At 33.5% G+C, this 24,517-nt stretch overlaps 2 protein-coding genes and 1 non-coding gene across 3 annotated transcripts; all 3 read left to right on the top strand.

Annotated features, from left to right (window-relative positions):
* The first annotated feature begins 97 nt into the window (after positions 1–97).
* LOC129950134 (sodium- and chloride-dependent glycine transporter 1) lies at positions 98–8,931 on the top strand. Its single transcript, XM_056061968.1, has 10 exons — positions 98–658; positions 6,472–6,603; positions 6,662–6,825; positions 6,891–6,952; positions 7,014–7,137; positions 7,195–7,528; positions 7,593–7,744; positions 7,881–8,009; positions 8,239–8,439; positions 8,498–8,931. The coding sequence occupies exons 1-10, from the start codon at positions 445–447 to the stop codon at positions 8,786–8,788; spliced, it is 1,803 nt and encodes a 600-aa protein (XP_055917943.1). The 5' UTR covers positions 98–444; the 3' UTR covers positions 8,789–8,931.
* On the top strand, positions 4,339–4,410 carry Trnaw-cca (transfer RNA tryptophan (anticodon CCA)). Its single transcript has one exon. It is a non-coding gene; the product is annotated as a tRNA-Trp (tRNA).
* Positions 8,932–12,099: 3,168 nt separating the features above from the next.
* Positions 12,100–24,343, top strand: LOC129948981 (uncharacterized). Its single transcript, XM_056060148.1, has 10 exons — positions 12,100–12,357; positions 12,426–12,662; positions 12,723–13,211; positions 13,271–13,526; positions 13,585–14,054; positions 14,118–14,282; positions 14,359–14,469; positions 14,540–14,631; positions 21,063–21,208; positions 23,834–24,343. The coding sequence occupies exons 1-10, from the start codon at positions 12,238–12,240 to the stop codon at positions 24,214–24,216; spliced, it is 2,469 nt and encodes an 822-aa protein (XP_055916123.1). The 5' UTR covers positions 12,100–12,237; the 3' UTR covers positions 24,217–24,343.
* Positions 24,344–24,517: the final 174 nt, after the last annotated feature.

Genomic DNA, 24,517 nt, shown 5'->3' with positions numbered 1-24,517 from the left:
CAAACGACATACCTACCTACCTAGTTAAGTGGCTTACAACTATAACCTTTAACAAATTGAATATAGGAACGTTTTATTGCGGTTCTAGTTGGAAGAATTGATTCACAAGTCATCATCAACACAAACCGATCGGTCGTTCTAGGGAGCTAATCTCTTCTGGATGCTCCAGTGATAACGCGATGTGTATGGCGATCCTTAAGGCAATATATTTTCGGTTAATAAAAACTGCATTTTCGAAGATATAAAATAAAGCTAAAAACTATTTTAGCACCATTATTAAGTTAAAATAAGTTTAATTTTAATATTACATGTGATTTTCCCTTCTTATACTCTTGATTAATAAATTTGATTTATTGTGGCAAGTCTTAGAAGAAGTACAAAAAATAATAAAAATAAATTTCGTGCAAGTGCAGATAGAAAGTTTTGTAAAATTTTTAAGGCACCATGACAAGTAGCACTGACATCAGAAATAGGGATAAACTGATGTATGCAGGTGATGGAAGCGGTGCTGAAAATGATGTCCATGAGCGATTCGAACATGACGTAAATCGCGGTAAATGGGCTTCGAAAACAGAATTTCTGCTGTCCTGTATTGGATATGCTGTGGGCATAGGAAATGTTTGGAGATTTCCTTACCTATGCTATCGCAGCGGAGGTGGTAAGTTTTTAAAGGCTGGAAATTCTTAAAAGAAATGTATTCCAACTTGGATACTTTTGTTTAAGATTCAAGAAAAAATATTTATTAATTTGGAGCAATTCCGTCAAAGGTACTTTAACTTTAGGATAAGTTTCGCAGCATAGACATTTCTTACATAAACAAATATTTCTTACATCCCTTAAAAAAAAAGCAATTAAGAAGTAAGAAAAGAGATCAAAAATACAGAAACTGCCCCTATATCTCAAAATGTGTATGTCAAAAAACATTTTGAAGCTTTCAGTAAAAAAAACTTTGGTTGCAACATCTTAAGGGAACTTAAATACTTGTAGAAGTTGGTGAAACATATAATTGGCCAAGTGACCCAATTATTTAAATTTTAAAAAAATACAGCTTTCAAAACCCATAAATAATATTTAATCATCGATTACAAACATTTGTTTATAAGGTTTGTACATAATTTATAATTCTCAGACAAGGGCACATTTGTTCACTCTCTTTTCATTTTATATCATAAACACGCTATTTATGTGTTTATGATATAAAATGTAAATAAATAAGACATATTTTTTCTAGAATTAAAATGAAACTATTAATTTGGTAAGGTAACTCAAATTCCAGAATTCTGCTTTAGAGCTAATGGGTGAATTATCTTAATAAATCACATGTCTACTATCTTTACCATTGAAATCTCACTTTTTCGAAGAGTTTAAAAAATTAAAAATGTTCCAGAATGTTGTAAATAAAAGCAAGATGTATTTGCTTAGTTATCAATTAAACGTTGATTATTTAATTATAAATGAATTCTTGAAAGGCCGAATTTTAGTATTAATCAACTAACTACTGATCTTTCAACTTGTATTAGGGGTGATATCTTCTGAAAAAGTATTAACATTCAAAAGGAAAACGGGGTATTATAGGATAAAAACAAAACCCATAACAAGTGCAAAACCATGTATAGCTTAGAAAAAATAATAATACAAACATCGACTTTTACCTAAGTAGTTTTCAAAACAATAACAAAAAATTAACTACAAAAACACAATAGTTTTTAAAGATTTTAAAGATCTTGGCGATAAAATAAAGCTTGGACCGCTAGAACTTAAAAAAAAAAATTGATTTACACACTTCATTAATATGTCATGTTATTCTCTGATGATTTTGTGAAATAATAACTTTCTGGTATAGTTATTAAATAAAATGTAAACTAATTAAGTTTTGTTTCCCTGGCCGTACCATACTCTAAAACTTTTGATTGTTGATTTTATTATATTTTTAAGTAAAAAAGTGTCTGAATATTTTGCTACCTAAAGTTACATAAGTTACACGTTTAACAACTCTTTTGAAAAAAAAATCTAAAGTTTTCGACTAATTTGCAGAAAAGTTTACTTGATTCCTTGACTTTTTAGGGAATCCAAATGAAGATCTCCACTAAATCTCAGCTTTGTAGAAATTTTTCCGAAGTAAAGTCATCTTGTATCAATTTTATATCAATTAAAAAGAAGAGGCTGGGATGCGACCCACACTGATAATTTCCCATCGATTTGTCGTGTTGGGCTAAAAAAAGTTGTCAGTTGATTATTCTTACAAATTTTTAAATTACCAACAATATTTTTCATATTTTTAGTCGAAAGCAAATTTTTACCAATTTTAGTAGCATTTCTTAAATTTTTATAAATTGGATAAATGTAATTATTTTGAGAGATATCAAGAAGCGAACATCAATTTTTACCAAATTTTGTGTACTTTTTTTTGTAGATTTTATTTTTTATGAAAAAACGGACTGTTTGATTTATATAAAAAAAAAAACTACTGAATATCGAAAACAATATTTTCTGTGAAATAAAAAGTTTGAAGACTATATTTTTAATTTTTGAAAAGCTATTTGAGTCGAAAGTAAATTTTTACCAAGTTTTAATATAATAGTTTTTATTTTTTGTAAAAAACTGTTATTTAGATTTTTCTCAAAATTTTACTGAATGTTGACGACAACAATATTTTTTAAAAGATAGAAGTAGTTTAAAGCTAGTATCTCAAAGTTTTGTAAATATATTTGAGTCGAAAATCAATTTTTAAAAACTTTTATCAATTTTTTGTTTAGGTTAAGTTTGTTTGTAAAAAAAACCTGTAATTTTGATTTTTCTCAAAATTTGTCCGAATATTGAAAACAATATTTCTTATAAGATAAAATAAGTTTAAGGCCATAATCTCAAGTTTTTGAAAAGATATTTGAGTCGAAATTCAGTTTTTACCAACTTTGAGTAATGTTTTTTTTATTTTTTTATTCGTCATAAAAAACTGTCAATTTGATTTTTCTCAAAATTGTACTAGATGTTAAAAACGTTTTTTCGCGTTGCACACAATTGTTTTTGCGATGAAATCATTTTGTATTCGTTTTTTTTTTCGATTTATAAAAAAAAAAACATTAATTGGATTTTGTTACAAAATTTTACTGGTTTGGTATCACGTTACAATATATAATGTAAAATTTAATTCAAGTCTTCAGCGTCATTGGTTTTCTTGAGAGCCTTTTCTACATTTTTCTGCATTGTCTGTAAAACAAAATTTATTTGAAGTCGATATCTCTTCTGGTTCTTGAGCTATAGACGACGAAATCTTTCTAAAAAGACATCTTTCTAAAAAATCTTTTATTTCGACTCTATAGGGAGCTGAAACCCCGAGAAATGTCAAAATTTTCAATTTGACAAATCGGACCCAATTCAAAAATAAAACACCGACATTTCGGGGAATTTTCGGAATTGTTCCACAATGCTTTCTGTAACACCTGTCTGTCGTAACTTTCATTGATCTGCGAACCATCCCAAAGAAAAAACTTTATTTTGAGTAGACTAATTATAATTCACTAAGGTTTAGGATTTATAATTTAGATTAGGCAAGTACATGCTCTTCGATTTTCTTTAATTAATATGAGACATATCGTGCATTGCCAGACGAGACTTAATTTCCATTCTTCATACCCTTTATCTGCCTATGATAACTATACCAAGAAGAAGAATTTTAAACTTTTAAAAATAACGATATTTTCTTAAATCTAGGGTGGAATCGGTTAAGCCGATAAGTGACTATTTTTGATAGTCAAATAAACTATCAATGAGCTTTCCGTTCAATTCGATTCGATTGAACAATTTATGATTAAAATTTATTATTACCATTTGGTGAAATTCTAAAGCGGTTCCTTTTAGATAGCAAACAAATTAGTACCAAATTAGGTGTATTAGGGTAACTTCGTGTACGTAACGGTTACAGTTAAGCTGTCAAATTACCAGCTTAACATTTTCTAAAAATTGTATTACCATTGGTGCAAGGGTTAAATCTGCCGAAAGATCCAGATCCGAAGTTTTGATTTAAAATATAAAAATGTAATCAATTGAAAATTGTGTTTTGACAGATCTGGATCAAAAATAAATTTAATTAACCCATAGAAAACCACATCACCCTAGCCGATTCCATCCCCTGGGCCCTGATAAAGACCACATGTGGCGACTACTTTTTACAACTTCTCAGAAACTAAGAAAATGTTTAAAATAAAACTCCAATCTAACTTAACAACGCTGTGATATTCGAAAATTCCGATATATAAGTCTAAATTTCCAAAAATTATTTTAATATCTTAATAACTTATATTTAACTCAAATAAACATTAAAATCACGTAATTTCAAGTGACTCCGTGGCGCAACGGTAGCGCGTCTGACTCCAGATCAGAAGGTTGCGTGTTCAAATCACGTCGGGGTCAAAAGTGCTTTTTTAAATTTATTTTCAATATTTTTATTATCCAATGCTTTCAGGATTATCATATACTAGAAATTGAAAATTTAACAATTTATTTAAAGACTGAGGGAAATGTGGGCATTTAGAAAAATAAATCAATTTATTTTTTGCTTTCGATGGAAAAGATAAGTTTGCAGCCCTTTATTTTCAAAAGCAGTATTTACATGAGCGCGACCAACGAACGGCAAATAGATTACAAAATGTGAGTTTATATACGTTTGAAGACATATTTCCACACAAATTCTTAACAAAACGATAGCAATATAGTTTCTATTTGATTATTTATGATGCATACCTTTACTTTTCTATATCATATGTTAATAAATTTTAATAATTTAATTCGTAGCGAAAAAAATTGTAGTTGGTACGAACTGTCAAACTTTATTCGCGTTCCACATTATCCACACTCGCAACGAATTAAATAATCGCGCGTAGTTAACCTAAAAAAATCATTCTTGTTTTGGTCAATTGTCAAAGTCAAACATCATTCGCGACGAATTAAAAACTTTCATGTGAAAGAAATGTCAAAATCGACGAATATTCGTCCATTCGTTGGTCGTGCTCATGTGAATAGTGCCTAATTGTTTTTTTATCTAACACTACTGCAATTTTTAACTATCAGTTTTATTTTTTGTGGATTGTGATTTGTTTAATTGTGTAAATAATATTTAAGAAATTCTTTTACAAACATTGAAGCAGTCTCTGGTAACTGAATTTTTTTTCTCCTGTAGATAATGGCATCAACAAAAATTAAATTTGAAAGAAAATTCTAGTTCCACCAGCAAAAAAAGAACAAAAAGTCTAATTTCCATCGTATTCCATTGGCCAAGAAAAGAATCAATTCTTATTTTGTAATCCAAATTTACAAATGGAAAACTTCGTGATATTCTCATTTCTTCGTTTCAAGGATTTTGGACATGCAAACATTTTGTTTGAATTTAAAAATTGTTGTATAATTTTACTGTTGCCAAATTATTTAAAAAACTGACTGAAGTAAATGCCAGAAAATAACATTTAAGTTTTTAATAGTTTTATGCTATCAAAAGATGTCGTTCAGATTCGAATCTTTTGAAGCGGCTCATTTTGAAGTTTAATTATTTTTTTCCCTTAATATCATATCTCTTTTTTAACCATCAATTAAAAAGAAGAATCAAATTAGAGACGTCGAAAGACTCAAATTTAAACAACATCACAGACTTAAACCTTTAAAGCATCTTGTACATGAGATACGAACTGCGAATTGCGAACTGTGGATGTTCGCATATTTTGACTTTTCTCTCACATGAGCTTTATTTCTATTCGCAAACAGCGACGAATTGTCAATTTATAATTACCCTTTTCCACACACAAAACAAAAGTGGTATAATTTTGAGGTTAAGTTGAGCGTGAACAACCCAATTTTTCGGATGCACGTCTTTTTGTTTTTTTGCAGCAAATTACAAAAGCACAGCAAAAAGATCTGCCTTGACTTCTAGAACTGCGTCAATAGAACGCCGAAAACTGATAGCGTTCTGTTTGAAGTATCAGAACGTGGAGGGCAATGTTGCGTTCTAACAATCGCGCCGGACCGCTTTTTCTTAGACAACTAACTCTTTTTCTTAGGCGCTAACTCTGTGAATTTCAGTCGTAATTTTCGATTTGACTATTTTATATGAGAGAAAAAACACATAACTTCATAGTTAGGGAATAGATCTATAATATAAGTCTTCGAACTGTCAAATATTAATTATAATTAAATATGTCAGATGCCAGAACTGCCATGTCCGTATTCACTAAGGTCAATATGATCTCAAAATTTCTCGCTCATTTCGCACTTTCGTTCTTTAATTTTAATCTCATATTGAATGCACTTTTAAGACCATTTGTACACATTTTCTTTTTTCATACCAAAAGAATTGTTTTGACAACAAATTAATTTTAATTTGTGTACCTATAAGAAGTGACATCACCCCTTTTTTCCAAAATTCTGTCACAAAGTAAAAGGAGTACAAAAAAGTGTGACTGATGATTTTAATTATTTTTTTAGGTGCTTTCCTCGTTCCATACCTCTTAATGCTGTTCCTCTGTGGTATACCGCTATTCTTCATGGAAATCATCATAGGCCAATTTTCAAGTACAGGATGTATTGAAATGTTCAGACTGTCACCCATATTTAAAGGTGAGTTCAAACTGATAACTTACCTGTTAACTGTCAATGTCAAATTTAATTTTTATAGGAACTGGATATGCGATCGTTGTGGTGAATTTCCTTTGTACATGCTACTATTCTGTGATCATTTCATATCCTGTTATGTTTATTAAAAGAATTTTAAATAAAGACCTTCCATGGGATTCTTGTGATAATGCATGGAATACAGATCGATGTGTTGAAGTTCTTGAGGTAATTAAACAAACACTTATGTGTCAATATAAAACATTATCTTTTTAATATTTTTATTACTAAAGCTTAGTAAGAAAAACTATACAGATAAAAATAGTTTTCGAACGCCAGCTGATGAATTTTTCCAGTGAGTATGTTCATTTTTATTCTTGAGGGACATTTTAGATGGTTCTATCTTCAATTTACAGTCTGGAGTTATTAAAAATCTCAAGTGGAATCGATGAACTTGGGTCGATTGTGTGGCCATTGTTTTGGTGTCTGGTCTTCACATGGCTAGTTGTCTATTTTAGTATTATTGGTGGAATAAAAACGGTTCGTATGAACTAAATCTCATTTCATCCATAGTAAATCTAAGAATCTTTATTAAAGGTTGGAAAAGTTGTGTATTTCACAGCTACTTTTCCCTTCTTCATTCTGATAATTCTCTTCATTCGAGGCATTACTCTGCCAGGTGCCATGAAAGGAATCCTCTTCTACATCAAACCCGAATGGGTTAAATTGTTGGATCTAAAGGTCTGGGCAGATGCAGCTATTCAAATATTCTTCTCGCTTGGACCCGGATGGGGAGGCATTGTTAATATGTCAAGTTTCAATAAATTCCACAATAATGCCAAAAGCGATGCAATTCTAATTCCAATTATAAACTGCTCCACAAGTATTTTTGCTGGTTTTGTGGTCTTTTCAGTTTTGGGTTATTTATCGGGTAAGTATTGATGTGGTAAAGTCAAACTGATTGACATTTTTAATATGTTTGATATATTTCTTAGAACAATCGGGAATTCCAGTAGCAGATGTGGCTACTTCTGGACCGGGATTAGCATTTGTGACATATCCACAGGCTATTGCAATGCTTCCGCTTCCACATGTGTGGGCGGGATTATTTTTCACCATGCTATTTTTATTGGGTTTGGACAGTGTGGTGAGTTTTCTTTTTTTATTTTTAACATTTTGTCCAATGTTATCCAAATGTCAATTTTTCAAATCTCCAAAGTTTTCATAGGTTGTAAATTCTAAATTTTGTTAAATATTAAAATGTTTTATTTTTATTTTCACAGTTTGTCCAAATCGAAGCCATTATTTCTTCAGTTCTCGATGAATGTGTCAGTTTGAGAAAATATAAATTTATTGTGACACTAGGATCGTGTTCCGTAATGTTTTTGATGTCAATTCTTATGGTTACACAGGTAAATTATAATTATAAGTATTTAAAATTTATGAAACGTTTGATAGTACAAAAATATGTAAGTGTAGTCAGTACCTTAGCCCAAAACCTCTTTTTGACAATAATCTATCATTCTAAGCCAATCATTTAGACTTTTTTTTATATTCCCCTCATAAACAGAAAAAAAAATTCATTCAACCAAATGACTTTCACTGTTTTCACCTCTATATTTTGACATATACATCTTACAGGGTGGCATGTACATTCTACAACTTTTCGATTGGTATTCAGCATCGGTGTCAGTGATATTAATTTGTATGATTGAAGTCATGATTGTCGGATGGTTTTATGGAGTCGAGAATTTCACAAATGACATTTACTTCATGATTGGCAGATATCCCGGCAAATTATGGTTAATGTGTTGGAAATATATTACACCAGTGATTTTAATTGTAAGAATTTTTATTTTTTTAAGATTTCCCCTTTTTATAAACATATGTTTTTTTTAAGGGAATTTTCTTCACATCGATCGTATTCAATCGAAACGTCACCTATAATGGAGTCGTCTATCCAAGTTGGGCCATTGCTGTCGGTTGGTGTAGTTGTGGCGCATCTATAATTTGTATTCCAATATATTTCGCTTATATGATTTTATCAAAAGATGGATCTGCAGGAGAAATTATTGAATATTACTCGAAGGCAATTGATTGGACACCAGCAGATTCTCAGCATAAGAGAGAGTATGAAAGATTCCTGAGAAGTCACAGCAAAGAAGTTGAAATGGGAGTGAGAGTGCAATAGAATTTCTTCTTCGTATGACAATAATTAATATTCTTATAGCATTCGTATTGACGTAAACAAATTAAAAATGATCCATGTATATAAAAATATGTATACGTGTTATTAAAATCGTATTGCAAAAGAAATTGCCATACAAAACAAAATGTTGTATTGTTTTTCTTTTTCCTTTTACCTTTCGGTCTGAAACGTTGATGTCGATTTGTTCCTTATGGCCCAGTCATCTATGTCGTTGAACTTGTATTCTTTTGGGCAGATCAATGTCATCTATACAAACGGAACCAAAAATCACCCACAAAATTATCTCTCGAAGCAACCTAAAACAATTCTTCTTCTTATCTTGACACTTGCCTTGACAAGGTGCAAGTCTCAGCGCCTTTCAAGAAAACGAGAATGATGTGTGTCTTCCATTAAAGTGACTCTAGTTAGGTTAGGTTAGGTTATAGTGGCTGCGGATTCAGAATCAACATACTTAGGCCAAAAGGAAAGGCCCATTGTGATACCACATGAATCTAGAGAATTACTTCCCACTAGTTGAACCATTATTATAATAAAGCGAAGCAGATATTTGATATCCTTTTTAGCAAGTTCACTGGGATTATCAAAATAGTAGTCTCACAGATGAAGTTTGCGTCTTAGTGAAAGAGCAGGGCAACTGTAGAGAAGGCGAGTGGTTGTTTCCTCTTCTTTCCCATCCATACAGCTCCTGCAGAAGTCATTTGAGGCTACACTAAGTCGTATTGCGTGTGTGCCTATAAAACTTCACGTAAGGACACCTATTAGGGAGCTAATATGAAGTCTGCTTTGAGATAACAAGTCCTTAGAGCGCTTTAGGTCCAGTGAAGGCCATTTGAGTTTTGTATGTTATGCTGGTAAATTGTGCCACTTAGAATTTGCTATCGCAAAATCTGTTTCTTTTGGCATGAGTTTACATGTAGCTTTCGGTATACCTCCCTTTCAGGTGAAATAGGTATGACGGTTCCATTTTTAGCTCGTTCTTCGGCTTTACAATTATCCGTGATGTCTCTGTGGCTCTCCATAAGAGATGATCGACAATCGAGGGTCGTTTGAGATTTGGTTGAGACACCGTCAAGAGATTTAATAGCAGCCTAACTATCAGAGAAGATGCGGATATCAGAAGTTGATATCACGTTTTCTCTTAGTCAGGAGAGAACTTCTTTGATCGCTAAAATTTCTGCTTGGAAAATGCTACAATGATTAGGGAGGCGGAATGCGATGCTTATATTAGACTTATTTGAGTACACACCACTACCAACTCCCTCATTTGTTTTTTATCCATCTGTATAAAAATGAATACTTTTGTTATATAGGAGTTTTTTGTCTTCCCATTCATCTCTGAATGGAATAAATATCTGGAAGTTTTTTCCAAATAGGGTTTTAGGAATAGTGTAGTCTATGTACTTTGGTATAGAAGCAAAGAGGTTCAAAATGATGCAGTGTCCCACATTGTTGTTGGTCCATTGAGATGAGGCGTTGAGTCTTGTAGCTGTACTCGTTGCCACTTGTTTGCTGAATATGTCGAGGGTGAGGTGAGGGTGTGGTTCTTAATGTCCAGCTTATGCAGGGACATGCATTGCGTTGGACTCTGCTGAGTTTGTCGTAGTATGTGACTTTCTTCAGTGGAATCCACCATATTGCAACCCCGTACAAAAGTATTATTCGGATGACCGATGTGTATAGCCAGGAGGTTATGCAAGGTTGAAAACCCCATTAGCTTCCTATGGTTTTCTTGCAAAGTAAAAGAGCTGTTGTAGTTTTTTAACTCTTTCCTGAGCACAAGATTTCCAACTTAATTTTTTGTCCAATTTCAGACCAAGATATTTGGCTTCATTAGTAAAAATTAGTGGTACACCTTTTATTGACGGAGGTACAATTACTGGGGTCTTGTATTTCCGTGTAAAAAGGACGAGGTCTGTTTTTTGAGGATTAATACTAAGTTCGCAGTGATCAGCCCATCTAGTGAGCATATTGAGTGCGTTTTGGAGGAGGTCTCTTAGTATATTAGGATGTTCTCCATCATCGGCATACGCAACCACTCTGTAGCCTTCCCTCTCAAGGGATATTAGTAGTTCATTTAGCACTATGCTCTACAGTAGAGGGGACAGAACACCACCTTGTGGAGTGCCTCTACCGACAGACTTTTTCGTACAAAATCCCCCCATCTTTTGATGATCCTGCTATTTAGCATTAGATTAATCAACTCACAGAGTGAGAATTCGACGTTAAGGGTCGTCACAGCAGAAGTGATCGCGGATGTGTTAACGTTGTTGAAATCGCCCTCAATATCCAGGAAGGCAACCATAGTACATTCCTTTTGCTGGAGGAAGTTCTTACCAGAGTGTGTAAGGCTGTTTCTACCGATTTCCCTTTGTAGTAAGCATGCTGAGACTTGGATATCAATCAATCGTTCCAGTGACTCTAGTTTCTCGAGAGAGAATTTTAATACTTAATTGCCTTCTAAGTCCAAAGAAGCATCGATTTTCAAGAGATTTTCTTCGTTTGATTTTAGCGCTGGTGTCGATGTCTGAATTTATAGCTGGCTGTAATTCAGTAAAAAACTAAATAAATACTGATTTATGCCACGTAGGGTGTAAACGGTGCCAAACAGTCAATTTTAGTATAAATAGTGATTTGTGATTGGTTAATAGCTTAAGAATTACTTACGTTCTATGTGAGCCAAGCCATTTACCCAAAAGCATCTTAATTTTTAAACACTTTAAAATTTCGAAAGTGGCCTATAAACTTACTTAACAGAATTGTTAACTCAATTTGACATTCTCAACTGTCAAACCCTTGAAAATAACCTTGGAAACATTTCTTGAAGCGATAAAATACTCAAACTTATATACTTGACGTTGGAGTTTTAATTTTCATTACTTTGTGTCGATCCTATTCATTTTTAAAAATTCAAAATGACTGCCGCACTTTCTTTGCTTAAACACAAAAATTTGTATCATCAAAACTATTTTCTAATTTAAACATTTTCATGTTAAACCTCTTTTCCATTCGATATCTTATCTTTTCTTATTCTTAAAAACAATATTGACGTCTTAAACCTATCATACAAATTCAATTTGTCATCCGTGTCAGTGCATCATTAAAATTTAAAATGTCTACCCCGATGTGAATGAGACCTAACGTAAAATATCCGCTGAGCGCTGTCGATTTCATAGGTTCATTTATCAAAACCTCAAACCAATCTTCTATAGTTTGAGTAACCGCTGTACCAATTTGCAATAACTCGCCGCCAGGTGGTTTGCCAAATTGACAGTTTGACATTTATGGCTGAAAATTTTAATTTCAAAAAACATTTATTCGCCAACAAAAAAGTTTTGCTTGCTAATTTTTAGCATTTTGTATGAATTTTATTTAAACAAATCAATTTTATTATTTAACTGCATGAATTATATTTTAATTTAAAACTCCTAACAATGTCAAAATCATCAATGGATGTATCAATTTCGTATGTTCGTGATTTTAGTCAACAAGCTGAAAATTACAAACATTTTAAATTAGAAGAAAATCTGATTTTATTGAATCGAAGTGCTTCTGTAAGTTTTTAAAAGACAAACTCAAAAGTATCCTTCCAGCGTTGAATAACAAAACCAAACATTTTCAGCTTTTAAGTACAACAGTCCAACCACAACACTTCGCGCCGAATTGTCTGGAAATCTCGAAATTCTTTGTGGACCTTCATGCCGTCATCGAAATCCTTAATCCTGACTCGGATGTCATGTGGTCATGCATCACAGTCCTACAACATTGTTCCAAGAATCTCGATTGTCGTCGCGCCATTGTCAACGATTATCGATTTGTTCCTCTGTTGGCTTCAGTTTTGAAGAAGACTGCAGCTCAGGTAAGAGAAAGATAATCCTTTAATTTACAAAGAGTTGTTTGACACCTCGACGTTTTCTAGGACAAAGTTCAGCGTATCCTCATAATCATCCAGGATCTTACCTATGGCATCAGCATCACCTGGGAGGAGCCCTATCTCACCAGCTTGGTCGAGTCCCTTGTCCAGATCATCTATGCCGAACAGGAGCCACAATCCCAGTTGGCTCTTTCGATTCTTATCAATCTTTGCTACAAGAACTTCCCAGTGTTGTTTTTGTTCCTCCGAACTGTGAACATCTCGAGTTTCAGTCGAAAAATCACAAGTTATGGAGTTCTGGCGAATAAGATGATGATCATCCTCTCGGAGGACATCAACTCGCCGGAGGTCAAGGAGCTGCATGTCTTTGTTCGCGCCACATTTGGAACTATCGACGAATGCATCAAAACCTGGAATGTTCCCTATCTGAGGCATGTTGTGGAATTCCTTCTGGATTCGAAGACACACAAAAGCCTTCATCTAGCTATGACGACCTACGAGAGTTACTGCGACGACATTGAGCGGCTTCTGGATGTAAATTTTTAACATGACAACGATTTGAAGAGATCCCTTAAACGTTTTCTTTCTTACAGCAAATTGATGGTCGCTCTGAAATGGATGACTCCACGGAAGAGTCTCGCAAAGCTCAGCAACTTTGCATGTCGCTGGTATTTCAGTTGATTAGGTATGTCCTCGAGCTCGCCGAACATCCCAACGAGGATGGCTCGGAGAGTCGAATCAGCTTGGAGTCAATTATCCTCAGAATCAGTGAAATGTTGGGACAATGGATCGAGAGCGATTTGGCTGGAATCGATGCAGTAAGGCTGCTTGATATTCTCATCCGGACAAGTAAGAATTTTCCAGAATTTCTTCACCATCAAATTGATGCATTTTCTAACTTTCATAGCCACCAAGGAGAGTCTCATAGTGAAGATCGCTAAAGACGTCCATCTCATCTCACAGCTCATAACCATCTCGGAGAAGCCTGACACCAATTCTCATCATATCACAGCTATCCTTCAACTTATCCTGACCCTCCTGAGTAAACAAAAGACCGAAAAATTGATTCTTTCAAAAATAACAGAGTCATACTTCGATAAGATGTTCGCTCCGCTCCTCAACATGCGTCCAGAGATGTTCACTTGTTCCTCGTTGGCTGTGGATGTTCTGGAGAAATCCATAATGTGTTTGTTGTTGTTGATTAATTTCGCTGGAATCGCGAAAAAGGCTTATTTCGAGAAGGTCTGCTCGTTGATGCAAATGCAACAATTTCAATTTGCCATGGCCAAGGCAATGATCTCGGGAAGTGAGATGGTTTGTGATGCAATCTTCCAGATTTCACAATTCGAACATTTTCCCAGGAATGAAGTTGCTAAGGTAGGGAGAGTCTTTTCTTTGTCCGTCTTTGGAGACTTTTTCAATGATGTTTCTTGTTTTTAGTTGTTGGCTCAATTGAATACAACAGTGAGTCCTAAGACACCCTACGACCAGTGGCCGAATTTGAATTCAATCCTCAAAACTAATCAAGCTTTGGTTAGCAAGGATTTGGAGGAGAGACTGAATGCTTTGATTGAACTTATATCCACAGCAAATGCTAATTCACAGGTTCTGCTAACGAAAAGCCATAAATTAAATATAGAAGTGGTTTTATGATATTTTTGTTTTGTTTCTTTTTATTCAGATTAATAATGTGGCAACATCGCAATTGATTGAATTATATAATCACAAAATGAATATTCTGAAAGGTTCTGAAGGTTGTATGAATAAAAGACTTCAAGATGCAAGTACAGAGGTAAAACATACGGACAACAATTTAGAAATGGGTTGAAGTTGATTAAAATTGTTTAAAATTATATTTTTAGATAACACATTTATCACAAACTGTGAATTTACAAAAGGCTGAGTTGGAGAAGTATCACACAATGAACTTTAAGTTGCACATCAATCAAGAGAGGTGAGTTAACGAGTTTTTAGGACTTCAAGTTCTATGAAAAATTTAACTCGAAATACTTTGCATTTTTAAAAATTTCATTTCAAAAATATTCTGAAAACTTGACTCTCCATTTCAAATGAATGAGAAAACAAACTTAAGACGTTGTGCAATTTGTAAACTTTCCACAAGAGGACATTTAATGAAAAAAAAAATTATATCCGCGATAGACCCAATATTTGGCATGATTCTTGAAAAATTAATTTGTTCCCAATTTTACTTTTAAATAAAAGTGATTGTATCCAATTTATGAAACAATATTCTCCGTTCCAAAAGGTACCATAAGATAGCATATCTCTAAAGTGAGAAGATTAAGTCAAAAGAAATAAAAAAGCTGATATGGGATAGGGGTCTATACCCCACCTTTTAAGCGGGTAATTTTTCAGAGAAGTGAGTCAAGAGTGACTTCTTGGCCACGTAAAAACCTCATAGCTGCCAAGCAACAAGAATCCTCTGGTACAGACGGGTTTACTGTTGACAACCTACGCAAACGAATTAAGGACAACGAACTTCGGATATGCACGTGCAATATTAGGTCCTTTAATAGATTACGTGCGGCCGAAGAATTAGCGGAGGCCCTAGACTGCTATAAAGCGGACATCACCGCCATCCAGGAAATACGATGGAATGGGCCTGCAAAAAAAAGGATGAAAAACTGCGACATTTACTATGGTGACTGCTACCGCGAAAACCAACAGTGCCTATTTGGATGCGGCTTTGTCATTGGAGTCAGACTTAGGCAAGAAGTCTTGAGCTCTAGGTGCATCAACGAGCGCCTCATGACCATCCGCATCATTTCTAAGTTCGGCAACATTAGCCTGCTATGCGCGCACGCCCCCACAGAAGAGAAGGATGAAAACACCAAAGATATGTTCTTCGAGATCTTAGAAAAAAACATATGAGCAGTTTCCTAGCTACGATATTAAAATTGTCCTGGGCGATTTTAATGCCAAGCTAGGAAGGAAAGACATCTTCGGTGGAATAATCGGGAAAAACAGCCTGTACGACAGCACTTCCACAACGGATTCAGGCTCATAGATTTTGCTGCGGGGCGAAAAGTCATGGTAGCCAGTACGCGTTTTCCACACCTCAACATACACAAAGGAACTCGGACTTCTCCAGATCAATCTACCGTCAACCAGATTGACCATATTGCGATCGACGCCAGACATGCTTCCAGCATCATGGATGTCCGAACTTTCCGAGGAGCTAACATCGACTCGGACCACTACCTCGTTGTAGCCAAGGTATCACTTCCGATTTCCAGACCCAAGGCAAAACAGGGAGGTGCTGGGAGAAGGTACAACGTCCAACGGCTACAATCGCCAGAGATCGCCAAATCCTTTTCCGACCGAGTTACAAGTAACCTCTCTCGAAGTTCTCTCCTGCCAACACAATGTTACGAAAACCAGTGGCAACATTGCCAAGATGCAATCAGAGAAACCGCCTTTGATGTGCTGGGACTCAAACAGCCACCAACAAGGAACCCCTCGTTTGATGAGGAATGTCGGCAATCAAATGCAGCCAAACAACAGACACGCAAAGCGGCGCTGCATAAAAGGACGAGAGCTGCTCATGAGCTCTATGAGCAGAAGAGGCGAGAGGAACGCTGACTTTTCAGAACGAAAAAAAGAGGCAATGAGAAGCGTTGTTGCGAAGATGTTGAGAGGTTTAAAAGCCGGAATGAAGTTCGAAAGTTTTATGAACAGGTAAAACGTAATTCACAGGTACATAAACCTAGAACCGAAGGCTGCAAAGACGAAAGTGGAAACATCATAGTGGAACCACAGTCAATGCTGAGGATATGGAAGGACCGCTTCTGCAGATTGTATAACGGCGACTGTCAGGCAGGATGATCCATTCAACATAGACGACGAAAACATTAGACGAAGTAAAGATTACCATATCTAAGCTGAAGTCTAATAAAACCGCTATAGCAGATATCTTGAATGCATGCCCGATGAATGCAATCTCAGTATTGTTCGCCCGATCCTGACAAAAAAAGACCGTCTAAACTGCACCAACTATAAAGGAATCAGTCTACTTAACATCGCCTATAAAATCTTCTCTGTCGTATTATGTGAACGTCTAAAGGCCCTCGTCAACAACCTGATAGGTCCTTATCAATGTAGTTTTAGACCAGGAAAGTCCACAGTCGATCAAATATTCGCTTTACGGCAGATCCTGGAAAAAACCCAAGAACACCAAATCGACAACCACCATTTTTCATCGATTTCAAGGCCGCTTATAACAGCATCTACAGGGAAGAGCTGTATAGAGCCATGTCTAGTTTTGGATAGGATAACCACGCTGCTCCATAAAGGTTAGAAACAACTTAACAGAACCTTTCGATGTCAAAAAAGGTTTTGGACAACGTGATCCGCTGTCATGCAATTTTTTTAACATCGTGCTTGAAAGAATAGTGCAGAGCTCACACGTCAACATTAGAGGCACTATCTTTCAAAAGTCTGTCCAATTACTAGCGTTTGCTGATAACACAGACATAATCGGAAGAACTCAGCGTGATGTCAATGGGGCTTTTGTGAGTATTAAGGGAGAGGCGGCAAAAATGGGTTTAACGGTTAATGAGGGCAAAACAAAGTACATGCTATCGTCAAGAAAGGACATACAACACCGACTTCTTGGTCAAAACTTCACCATCGACAGACGTAACTTTGAGGAAGTCAAGGACTTCGTCTCCCTAGGCTCCGCTGTAAACGCAGAAAACAACACCATCGGTGAGATCAAGCGCAGAATAACTCTTGCTAACGGTTAATCTTTGGGCTAAGAAAGCAATTGAGTGGTAAAGTCCTCTCTCGAGGGACCAAAGTGTCGCTATATAAGAGCATAATCATCCCCGTCCTGCTATACGGTGCAAAAGCATAGACTATGACAAAAGCGGATGAAAGCAGTAACTTTAAAAAAAAAAAGTTGCTTTTGTCCATAGTCTCAGAAAAACAATATTTTAAATCTCAAAGTAGAACCAACAGACAAATTATTTAGACCACATTTTTGTGTACGTTATTGAAAACCCTTAATTTAATAAATTATTGATTAAATCACAAAAAGCCAATTTAAAAACATATATTAGTTTTTGAGAACATTAGAAACAATCAAGTTTACTATTTTTAAGACAAGTAGTCTTTCGATTTAAAGAAAGATACGTTTCCTTAAATTCAGTAGATCCAATTTGTGTTCTAGGTGTTTATGACGTTGGTCTTTAAATAATTCAGGTTTTCGATCTCGAGGTCTGAACGCAACATCGCAAAAATCGAAAAAATTACGAAAATTTTAATTTTGTTTCGATTTTGCCGATTTCAACCTTTATAAGATAGTTTCTTCACCGGTAATACTCTCTAAAATTTCAAGCTAACTGAATTATGTTCATTTTATGCTCAATACCGTCTCTATAAGCAAAATACTTTCCGAATAAAACCAGTTAATTAGTTAAAATAAAACAAAATTGCAACAATAATAAACAAACAATTTTGTTATAAGATGTTCTCAAAATAAAATTTCAAAATGCTTTTTTCAACCTCAATACAATCACTGAGAATATATACAGGTGAAGAGAAGTTTGTTTTTTTTTATACTGTATACAAATGACTTTGAAAAATTACTCAAAAATAAAATTGACTTCAAAAAGACACACTTTACTTATAAATAGTAATTTTCTAGATTTGCCGATCTGGATTCGAAATTATCTGCTACTTTAGTAAAAAAAAAATAGAACTCGAAACTTTTCAAAAAAAAATGTTGTATAACAAAAACTATACACTATAGAGTGTTTTTGTTGTATAATTCGAATATAATTTTTCGTACTTAAATCGGTTGATTTGAAACTTTATTTTTGTGTTTAAGAGGCCAGTTATAGCTACAGTGAGTGTCATTAATATTCGGTTTTTATCATGCAATTTCTTTTTTCATATTTTCCACTTATAAACATTATTATAAATCTTAGTATTTGTTTATTTTATTTATGAATGAATGTATTCTTTACAATTGATCAAAAATTATCCGCCATTTACCATCCTCCGCTAAGATTATTAGATGGAAACGCATAAAGGCTGAATGTAAACGCTCCATTAATATTCGGTTTTTTCTTCCTCTGCTTTTTTTGACATCTCTTAAGACTAACGGTTTGTTTTGTTTTAATGTTAAATTAAACCAAACTAGCCTGTAGGTTTTCTGCGTACATTTGTAAAGTAAGTAGAAGTCTAACATTATAGAATTATTCAATAAATAAAACATGGGTCGTAAAGGACAAAATTCGAGTCTTGAAACAAGAAATCTTGTGATTATTCAACACGAAAAAGGTGAAGAAGAGAAAATTGCAGAGTTATTAAATATGAAGCCAAACACTGTCGGAGATATAGTCCGGAGATACAAAAATGAAGGAAGAATCGAGCCAAAGAAGCATTTGGGCCAACCAATAAGACTTACGGCGAAAGAAGAACGGCTTATAGTACGAAAGATCAAAGCTAATCCTCGTTTAAGTGCCCCAAAAAAAGTTGAAGAAGTCAAAATTGAATGCAAAAAGCAAATATCTGCATCAACCATTCGTCGTACCATCAAAGCATATGGCTACAATGGTCGTGTTGCCCAAAAGAAGCCCTTCATTAATATGCGCAACAGGAAAATTCGAGTCAACTTCGCGAAGGAGCATAAAAACAAGGATGCAAGTTGGTGGGACGAATTTATTTTTGCCGACGAGAGTAAGTTTAATCTCTTTGGTTCAGACGGAAGGGTTATGGTTTGGTGGAAACCTAACGAAGAGCTAAAGGGCAAAAATTTAAAACCAACTGTCAAACATGGCGACACGTCATGGTTTGGGGTTGCACATCTGCAAAAGGCATCGGGAATCTTGTTTTTATCGACGGCATTATGAATAAAGAACAGTATTTGAGAATTTTGAGAGAAAGTTTGAAACAAAGTGCTGAGAGAATGGGTGTTTTACGCAGTTTCAAGTTTTACCAGGACAACGATCCGAAACATAAGGCTCATGTTGTTAGAGAGTGGCTACTCTATAACTGTCCAAAAGTTATCCAAACGCCTGCGCAATCCCCAGACTTAAACCCCATTGAAAATTTGTGGGATGAATTGGATCGAAGAGTTCGTGAAAACCCCGTTACTTCAATAAGTGGACTTAAAATTCGACTCCAAGAAGAATGGAACAAAATTAGTGTTGAATATCTTTCCAAAATTATAAAAAACATGCCTCAAAGACTTCAAGGAGTCATATCCAATCAAGGTTATCCGACAAAATATTAAATCATTTCCTTAAAAAATGAATTTCTTAACGATGCATTTGTGTTTTTAGATAAAATCGAATATTAATTAACTATGTTTTTTAAAGTTTTGTTCCTTTTCTATTTTTTTCTTAGTTTAGCTTTTATACCATTTAATAAGAAATAATAAATTCTTTTTTTCCCAAGCAAGAAGTAGTTGTATATATTTTATTATTAAAGACCAAGTCGAAGTAAAAAAAAATTAACAAAAACCGAATATTAATGACAGACACTGTACGTGTACATATCTTCGAAATCAATCCGGAAAATGTTTTGAATGGATATTTGACGGTGTTTTCCTTTGATTAGTAAAAAAATGTATGTATATTCGGATTGATCGGAAATCACACAAATATTTGTATTAGAAAAAAAGTTTAATTGCGCAGTGATTTTTCGCTAAAAATGTATTTTTCTTTTTCTGGACGATAATGCATTCTCCTGAACAACTGATACTTTTATATTCAAAAGTGAAACGAAGCGTTCCAATGTATTAAGTTGTAATTTCATACATTTCCAGTAAATATTTTCAATGACAGACATTTTTAATGATAGCTATAAAAGACCTGTAAAAAATTACAATGATTGGTTTCAATGATGGAAACCAGTGATAGCTATAATAGGCCCCTAAAATACGAATGCAATAGATTTTGGATTTGCGAATCTAAAGCTTAAAGTAACCAAAAATGAGTTCATAATAATAAAAAATAGTGAGTTTTTTTTTTAAAGAAAAATTGGCTATAACTAATTTTAAACTATGAATTTTGCTGTTACCTTAGATTAGCTAGTTTTTATAGTTTCAACATAAATGCATATTTCGACCTTAATGTGGCATACAATTTTTTTTCTCTTTTATAAATAAAAAAGTAATCTTTTTGCTAAAACCTAATGAAAAACCAAATCACGATTATGAATGGCAAGGTTTAGTATCCAAAATGAATTTGCTCCTTACATTAGTTCTGCTAGGTGACCATTTAAGACTTAAGTGATCGTTTTATTGTATGTTATGCATGAGTAGATTTTGTATAAAGATAAAGATTTAAACGCAAAAAACAAAAGGTTTTTATTATAATTATAATTTATATATTTATAATTTTTTTTTCTCTTCAGATTACAAACCCAATGTAAAGATCTCACTCATCAAAAGGATAACCTCAAGACTAACATAACAAATCTAATGAAAAAATTAAGTGAGCAAACAGATGCACTGAAAATCAATGAGAAACGCCTAGAAGTCAAGGTGTCCGAAATGATTGGTAAGTAAAAACTAGGAATTATTTATTGGAAAAAAAATACATGTTGAATGAGTGTGCAAGAACTTGAATTTCTATATATGAGTTTCAACATTAAAAAATTGATGCTATTTTAATTGTTGTGTCCTTAGTCACAGAGGTCACACGCAGTTCCCACAATTACCCAATTCCTATGAATCGCATTCAAGACACATGACATAGTTCGATTACGGCTAAGCGTTCATCATGTATTATTATTATATTATTCCTTTATTTCATTAAAAAACATTTTTTTACAATTTGAAAATCAAAATAATATATGAACATGGCAAAATTGCCGTCTGCCAATCATGTATATTGTTATACAATCATATTAACGGCAATTGAACTATGTCAACCAAATTAACAGATACAATAAGGGATCATATTGCAATAGTGACCCATCGTAGTGCAACTATGTCAAGTGTGACATATGTTGATGTTGCACTATTGTAATGTTATTTGTTAAACAAACAAACTGTGTCAAGTGTATGGAAATAGAATGCGTAGTTGACCTGGAGGAAGTGACGATCCAGGCAATGGAAGAGGTAGCGTAAGAAATGATGAGAAGAAGTTCGGTCACTCTGCTTCGAAGTCTAAAACGAAGAAGTTCTTTTTATTTTACTTTTTTCAAAATACAACATAATCAACTAAAGTTACTTTTTAATTAGGAGTTGTAACATTTTATTTTAAAAATAGAAGTGAAGTAAAGAGGTAGACTAAATACCACCAAAATCAGTTTTGACTCTAGAGAAGTAAAAGTAGCTAAAATTTGATAACGATGTAAAGGAATCACTTCAATAAATAATATTCATCAATAATGCCAACAAATTTCTTTAAGCATATCTATTTAAATAACAGGAAAAGAAATTCAAAATTTGTAGGCATTTTCAAGCTAGGAATTCAATAGTTATTAATTTAAAAAAGGGCAAATTTTAGCTTTAAGTGTCCAGTTTTTGAATCTTAGAATAGTTCGAAGGAAACTATAGTGAAATTGAATTTGTAGGTAATTTGATTTCGTTTAATTTGCTATTTGTTGGAGGTTTGTACAATGATATGTCGTCGAGATATAGTCGATGAAAAGCAGTAAGTCTATTAATACTTTGACACTGATCAACAAGGTTTTATAATTGGCAATCATATTACACTTATCCAAAGGTTTTTAATGATTTAAGTTCGAATTGACTTCAACAAAATCCATCAAGTCAGGTTGTTCAGGTACAATCTTTTATAATACGAAAAAAACGTATATCGGGCTTTTTAAGTCCATCTAAAATCATAAAGTATATTGTTTTTTCAATAAAATTCATGATGGTTTCCTAAATCTACAATCACTTCTTCAATACTCCATTTAAATATTTTCAATATCTTACTTATTTTAAAAAAAAAAGTACTCAATAGCTGTCATCTTCCACCTTTCATACATAAATATTAAAAGGAGAAATTATGCTGAAACGGCTGTTAACAGAAAAACGCAAAACGGTTTTAAAGCTATCTGTGTTTTCATTTTTGAAATATGTTAAAAATAAAACCTTTAAAGCGGGTATTTTTTTGTCTAAGCACATATTGCTAGGATAAAATTTTGGATTCGAAAACAGCACTAAAAATTAACTCTTAAAACCATAAGAGAATTACATTTAAGGTTTTTTTTAGACTTTGGAGAACGTCAAATGAAGATCCATAAGCCATATCTTAACTTATGAGAAATCACGATCACTGTTTAAATCACAATTCAGAAAATTTGTATTAATTAATTTTGCTAACCAGTATAATAATCAGTAACTTCAAAAATAAAGCTCGCACAGCGATCAGAAGCAAAATATCCACTATAAAGCACTGAATTTGGGTTTTTATGAAAAAGTTTGTTTCAATTTCGATTCAAATAACAATACAAATTCTGCTGATAACCCTTAAAATCCGGGAAAATTCGAAATCGTTGCGACAATTTTCTATTTCTTATTTATTATTCCAATACAAATATCCTTTTCGGTAAAATTTCTTCGCTCAAAAAAATAAATTATTCCCTGAAAAATGATCGCACAGAACTCCAACAAATGGCAAATTAAGCTGATCTTATTATGAATATTTTAAAAAACACATAAAAGAACAAAGACGTACAATTCAGCATCCGGTTGAATTTATCTTTTAATTTAGGTCTTGATACAGTTTTTGAAAACTAATTCTGACAGACAGCTAACGGAAAAGAATGACATTTGAATCCTTATAAGACGATCTAGGGTCAAAAGCACAGAAAATGAATGTCCACTGCCTGCAAATATATCAAGAGCAATATTTTTATATGAATTTAGAAAGACTAACAAATTTGGTACTCATGAAATTAAGTTTCGTGACCAAAAAATAAAGTTTTAAACAATCTAAAAAACGGTAGTGTTAATGGTACTTGAGAAAAATTGAATCCCAGGATAACCTAAAAATCTATCAATAACTCAACAATATTGTTCCGAATTTAAAAATTACGATTTCTATAAGTTGTGAATGTGTCAATGATTTTAAAACAAAGTAAAGCTCCATCTAAAATGATTTTGTTGTTGTATTATCGAATTTCCATCTCTCATCATAACAAACCCATTATTCTCTTATTCATTTCAGTCCTCCAAAAAGACTACAGCGAACTGAAATCCGATTTTGAACAAAAGACTGAAGAACTCGAACGTCTGCAAGCCACAACCAAGGAACACACCCATCGTATTGAGAAGCTCAAGAAAACTATCGGCGCTTATGAGAACGATATCAAAGAGAAAACACGCAATTTGGAAGAGAAAGATCGTGAATTGGCCAAAACACAAAAATCCCTCGAAGAACAAAAAGAAGCAAAGAAAAAATCCGAAAGTGTTATATCGTTTTTGGAGAATCAACTTCAAGAAAAGAACGAAGCAATTCGCGGCTATGAAAACGAACTACTCGAAACTGAAGAAATGCGAAAGACTATTTTAAGTTTGATGGAAAGCAAAAGGCCCAAAAGAAAAGCTTAGAAATATGGCAACACCCCGCGCGCCGCAGCCGGCATCAGATTTTTTTAAATTTTACTTTTTTTTCCTAATTTGGAAAGAATTTTAAAATAATTTATAAGAATTATAATGCAAAAAAAAAAAATAAAACTTATTTATAGTTAGTTTAGTTCTTAAGTTTATTTTTTTAATTTACAAACTAAATTAACGGTTTTTCTTATCGGTTTTTGAACAATATTTAAATTAACCGTGTTTCTATCGTTTGTAACTTTTTTGTTTTTTTTAAATATCACTCGAAAGTTATTGTCAAAAAAAATAATAAATA

The sequence above is a fragment of the Eupeodes corollae genome, chromosome 3 (genome assembly GCF_945859685.1).
Source record: "Eupeodes corollae chromosome 3, idEupCoro1.1, whole genome shotgun sequence".
Taxonomy (NCBI): domain Eukaryota; kingdom Metazoa; phylum Arthropoda; class Insecta; order Diptera; family Syrphidae; genus Eupeodes; species Eupeodes corollae.
The sequence above is the reverse complement of the archived record's forward strand: the minus strand, read 5'-3'. Positions and strand labels throughout refer to the sequence as shown.

Excerpts from the sequence above, each read along its gene's own strand:
- LOC129950134 (XM_056061968.1), top strand. The coding sequence starts at position 445 with ATGACAAGTAGCACTGACATCAGAAATAGGGATAAACTGATGTATGCA. Across the intron at positions 659-6,471 it reads ATGCTATCGCAGCGGAGGTG|GTGCTTTCCTCGTTCCATAC; the intron begins GTAAGTTTTTAA and ends TTATTTTTTTAG. Across the intron at positions 6,826-6,890 it reads GATGTGTTGAAGTTCTTGAG|CTTAGTAAGAAAAACTATAC; the intron begins GTAATTAAACAA and ends TTATTACTAAAG.
- LOC129948981 (XM_056060148.1), top strand. The coding sequence starts at position 12,238 with ATGTCAAAATCATCAATGGATGTATCAATTTCGTATGTTCGTGATTTT. Across the intron at positions 13,527-13,584 it reads TGATATTCTCATCCGGACAA|CCACCAAGGAGAGTCTCATA; the intron begins GTAAGAATTTTC and ends TAACTTTCATAG. Across the intron at positions 14,055-14,117 it reads CCAGGAATGAAGTTGCTAAG|TTGTTGGCTCAATTGAATAC; the intron begins GTAGGGAGAGTC and ends TCTTGTTTTTAG.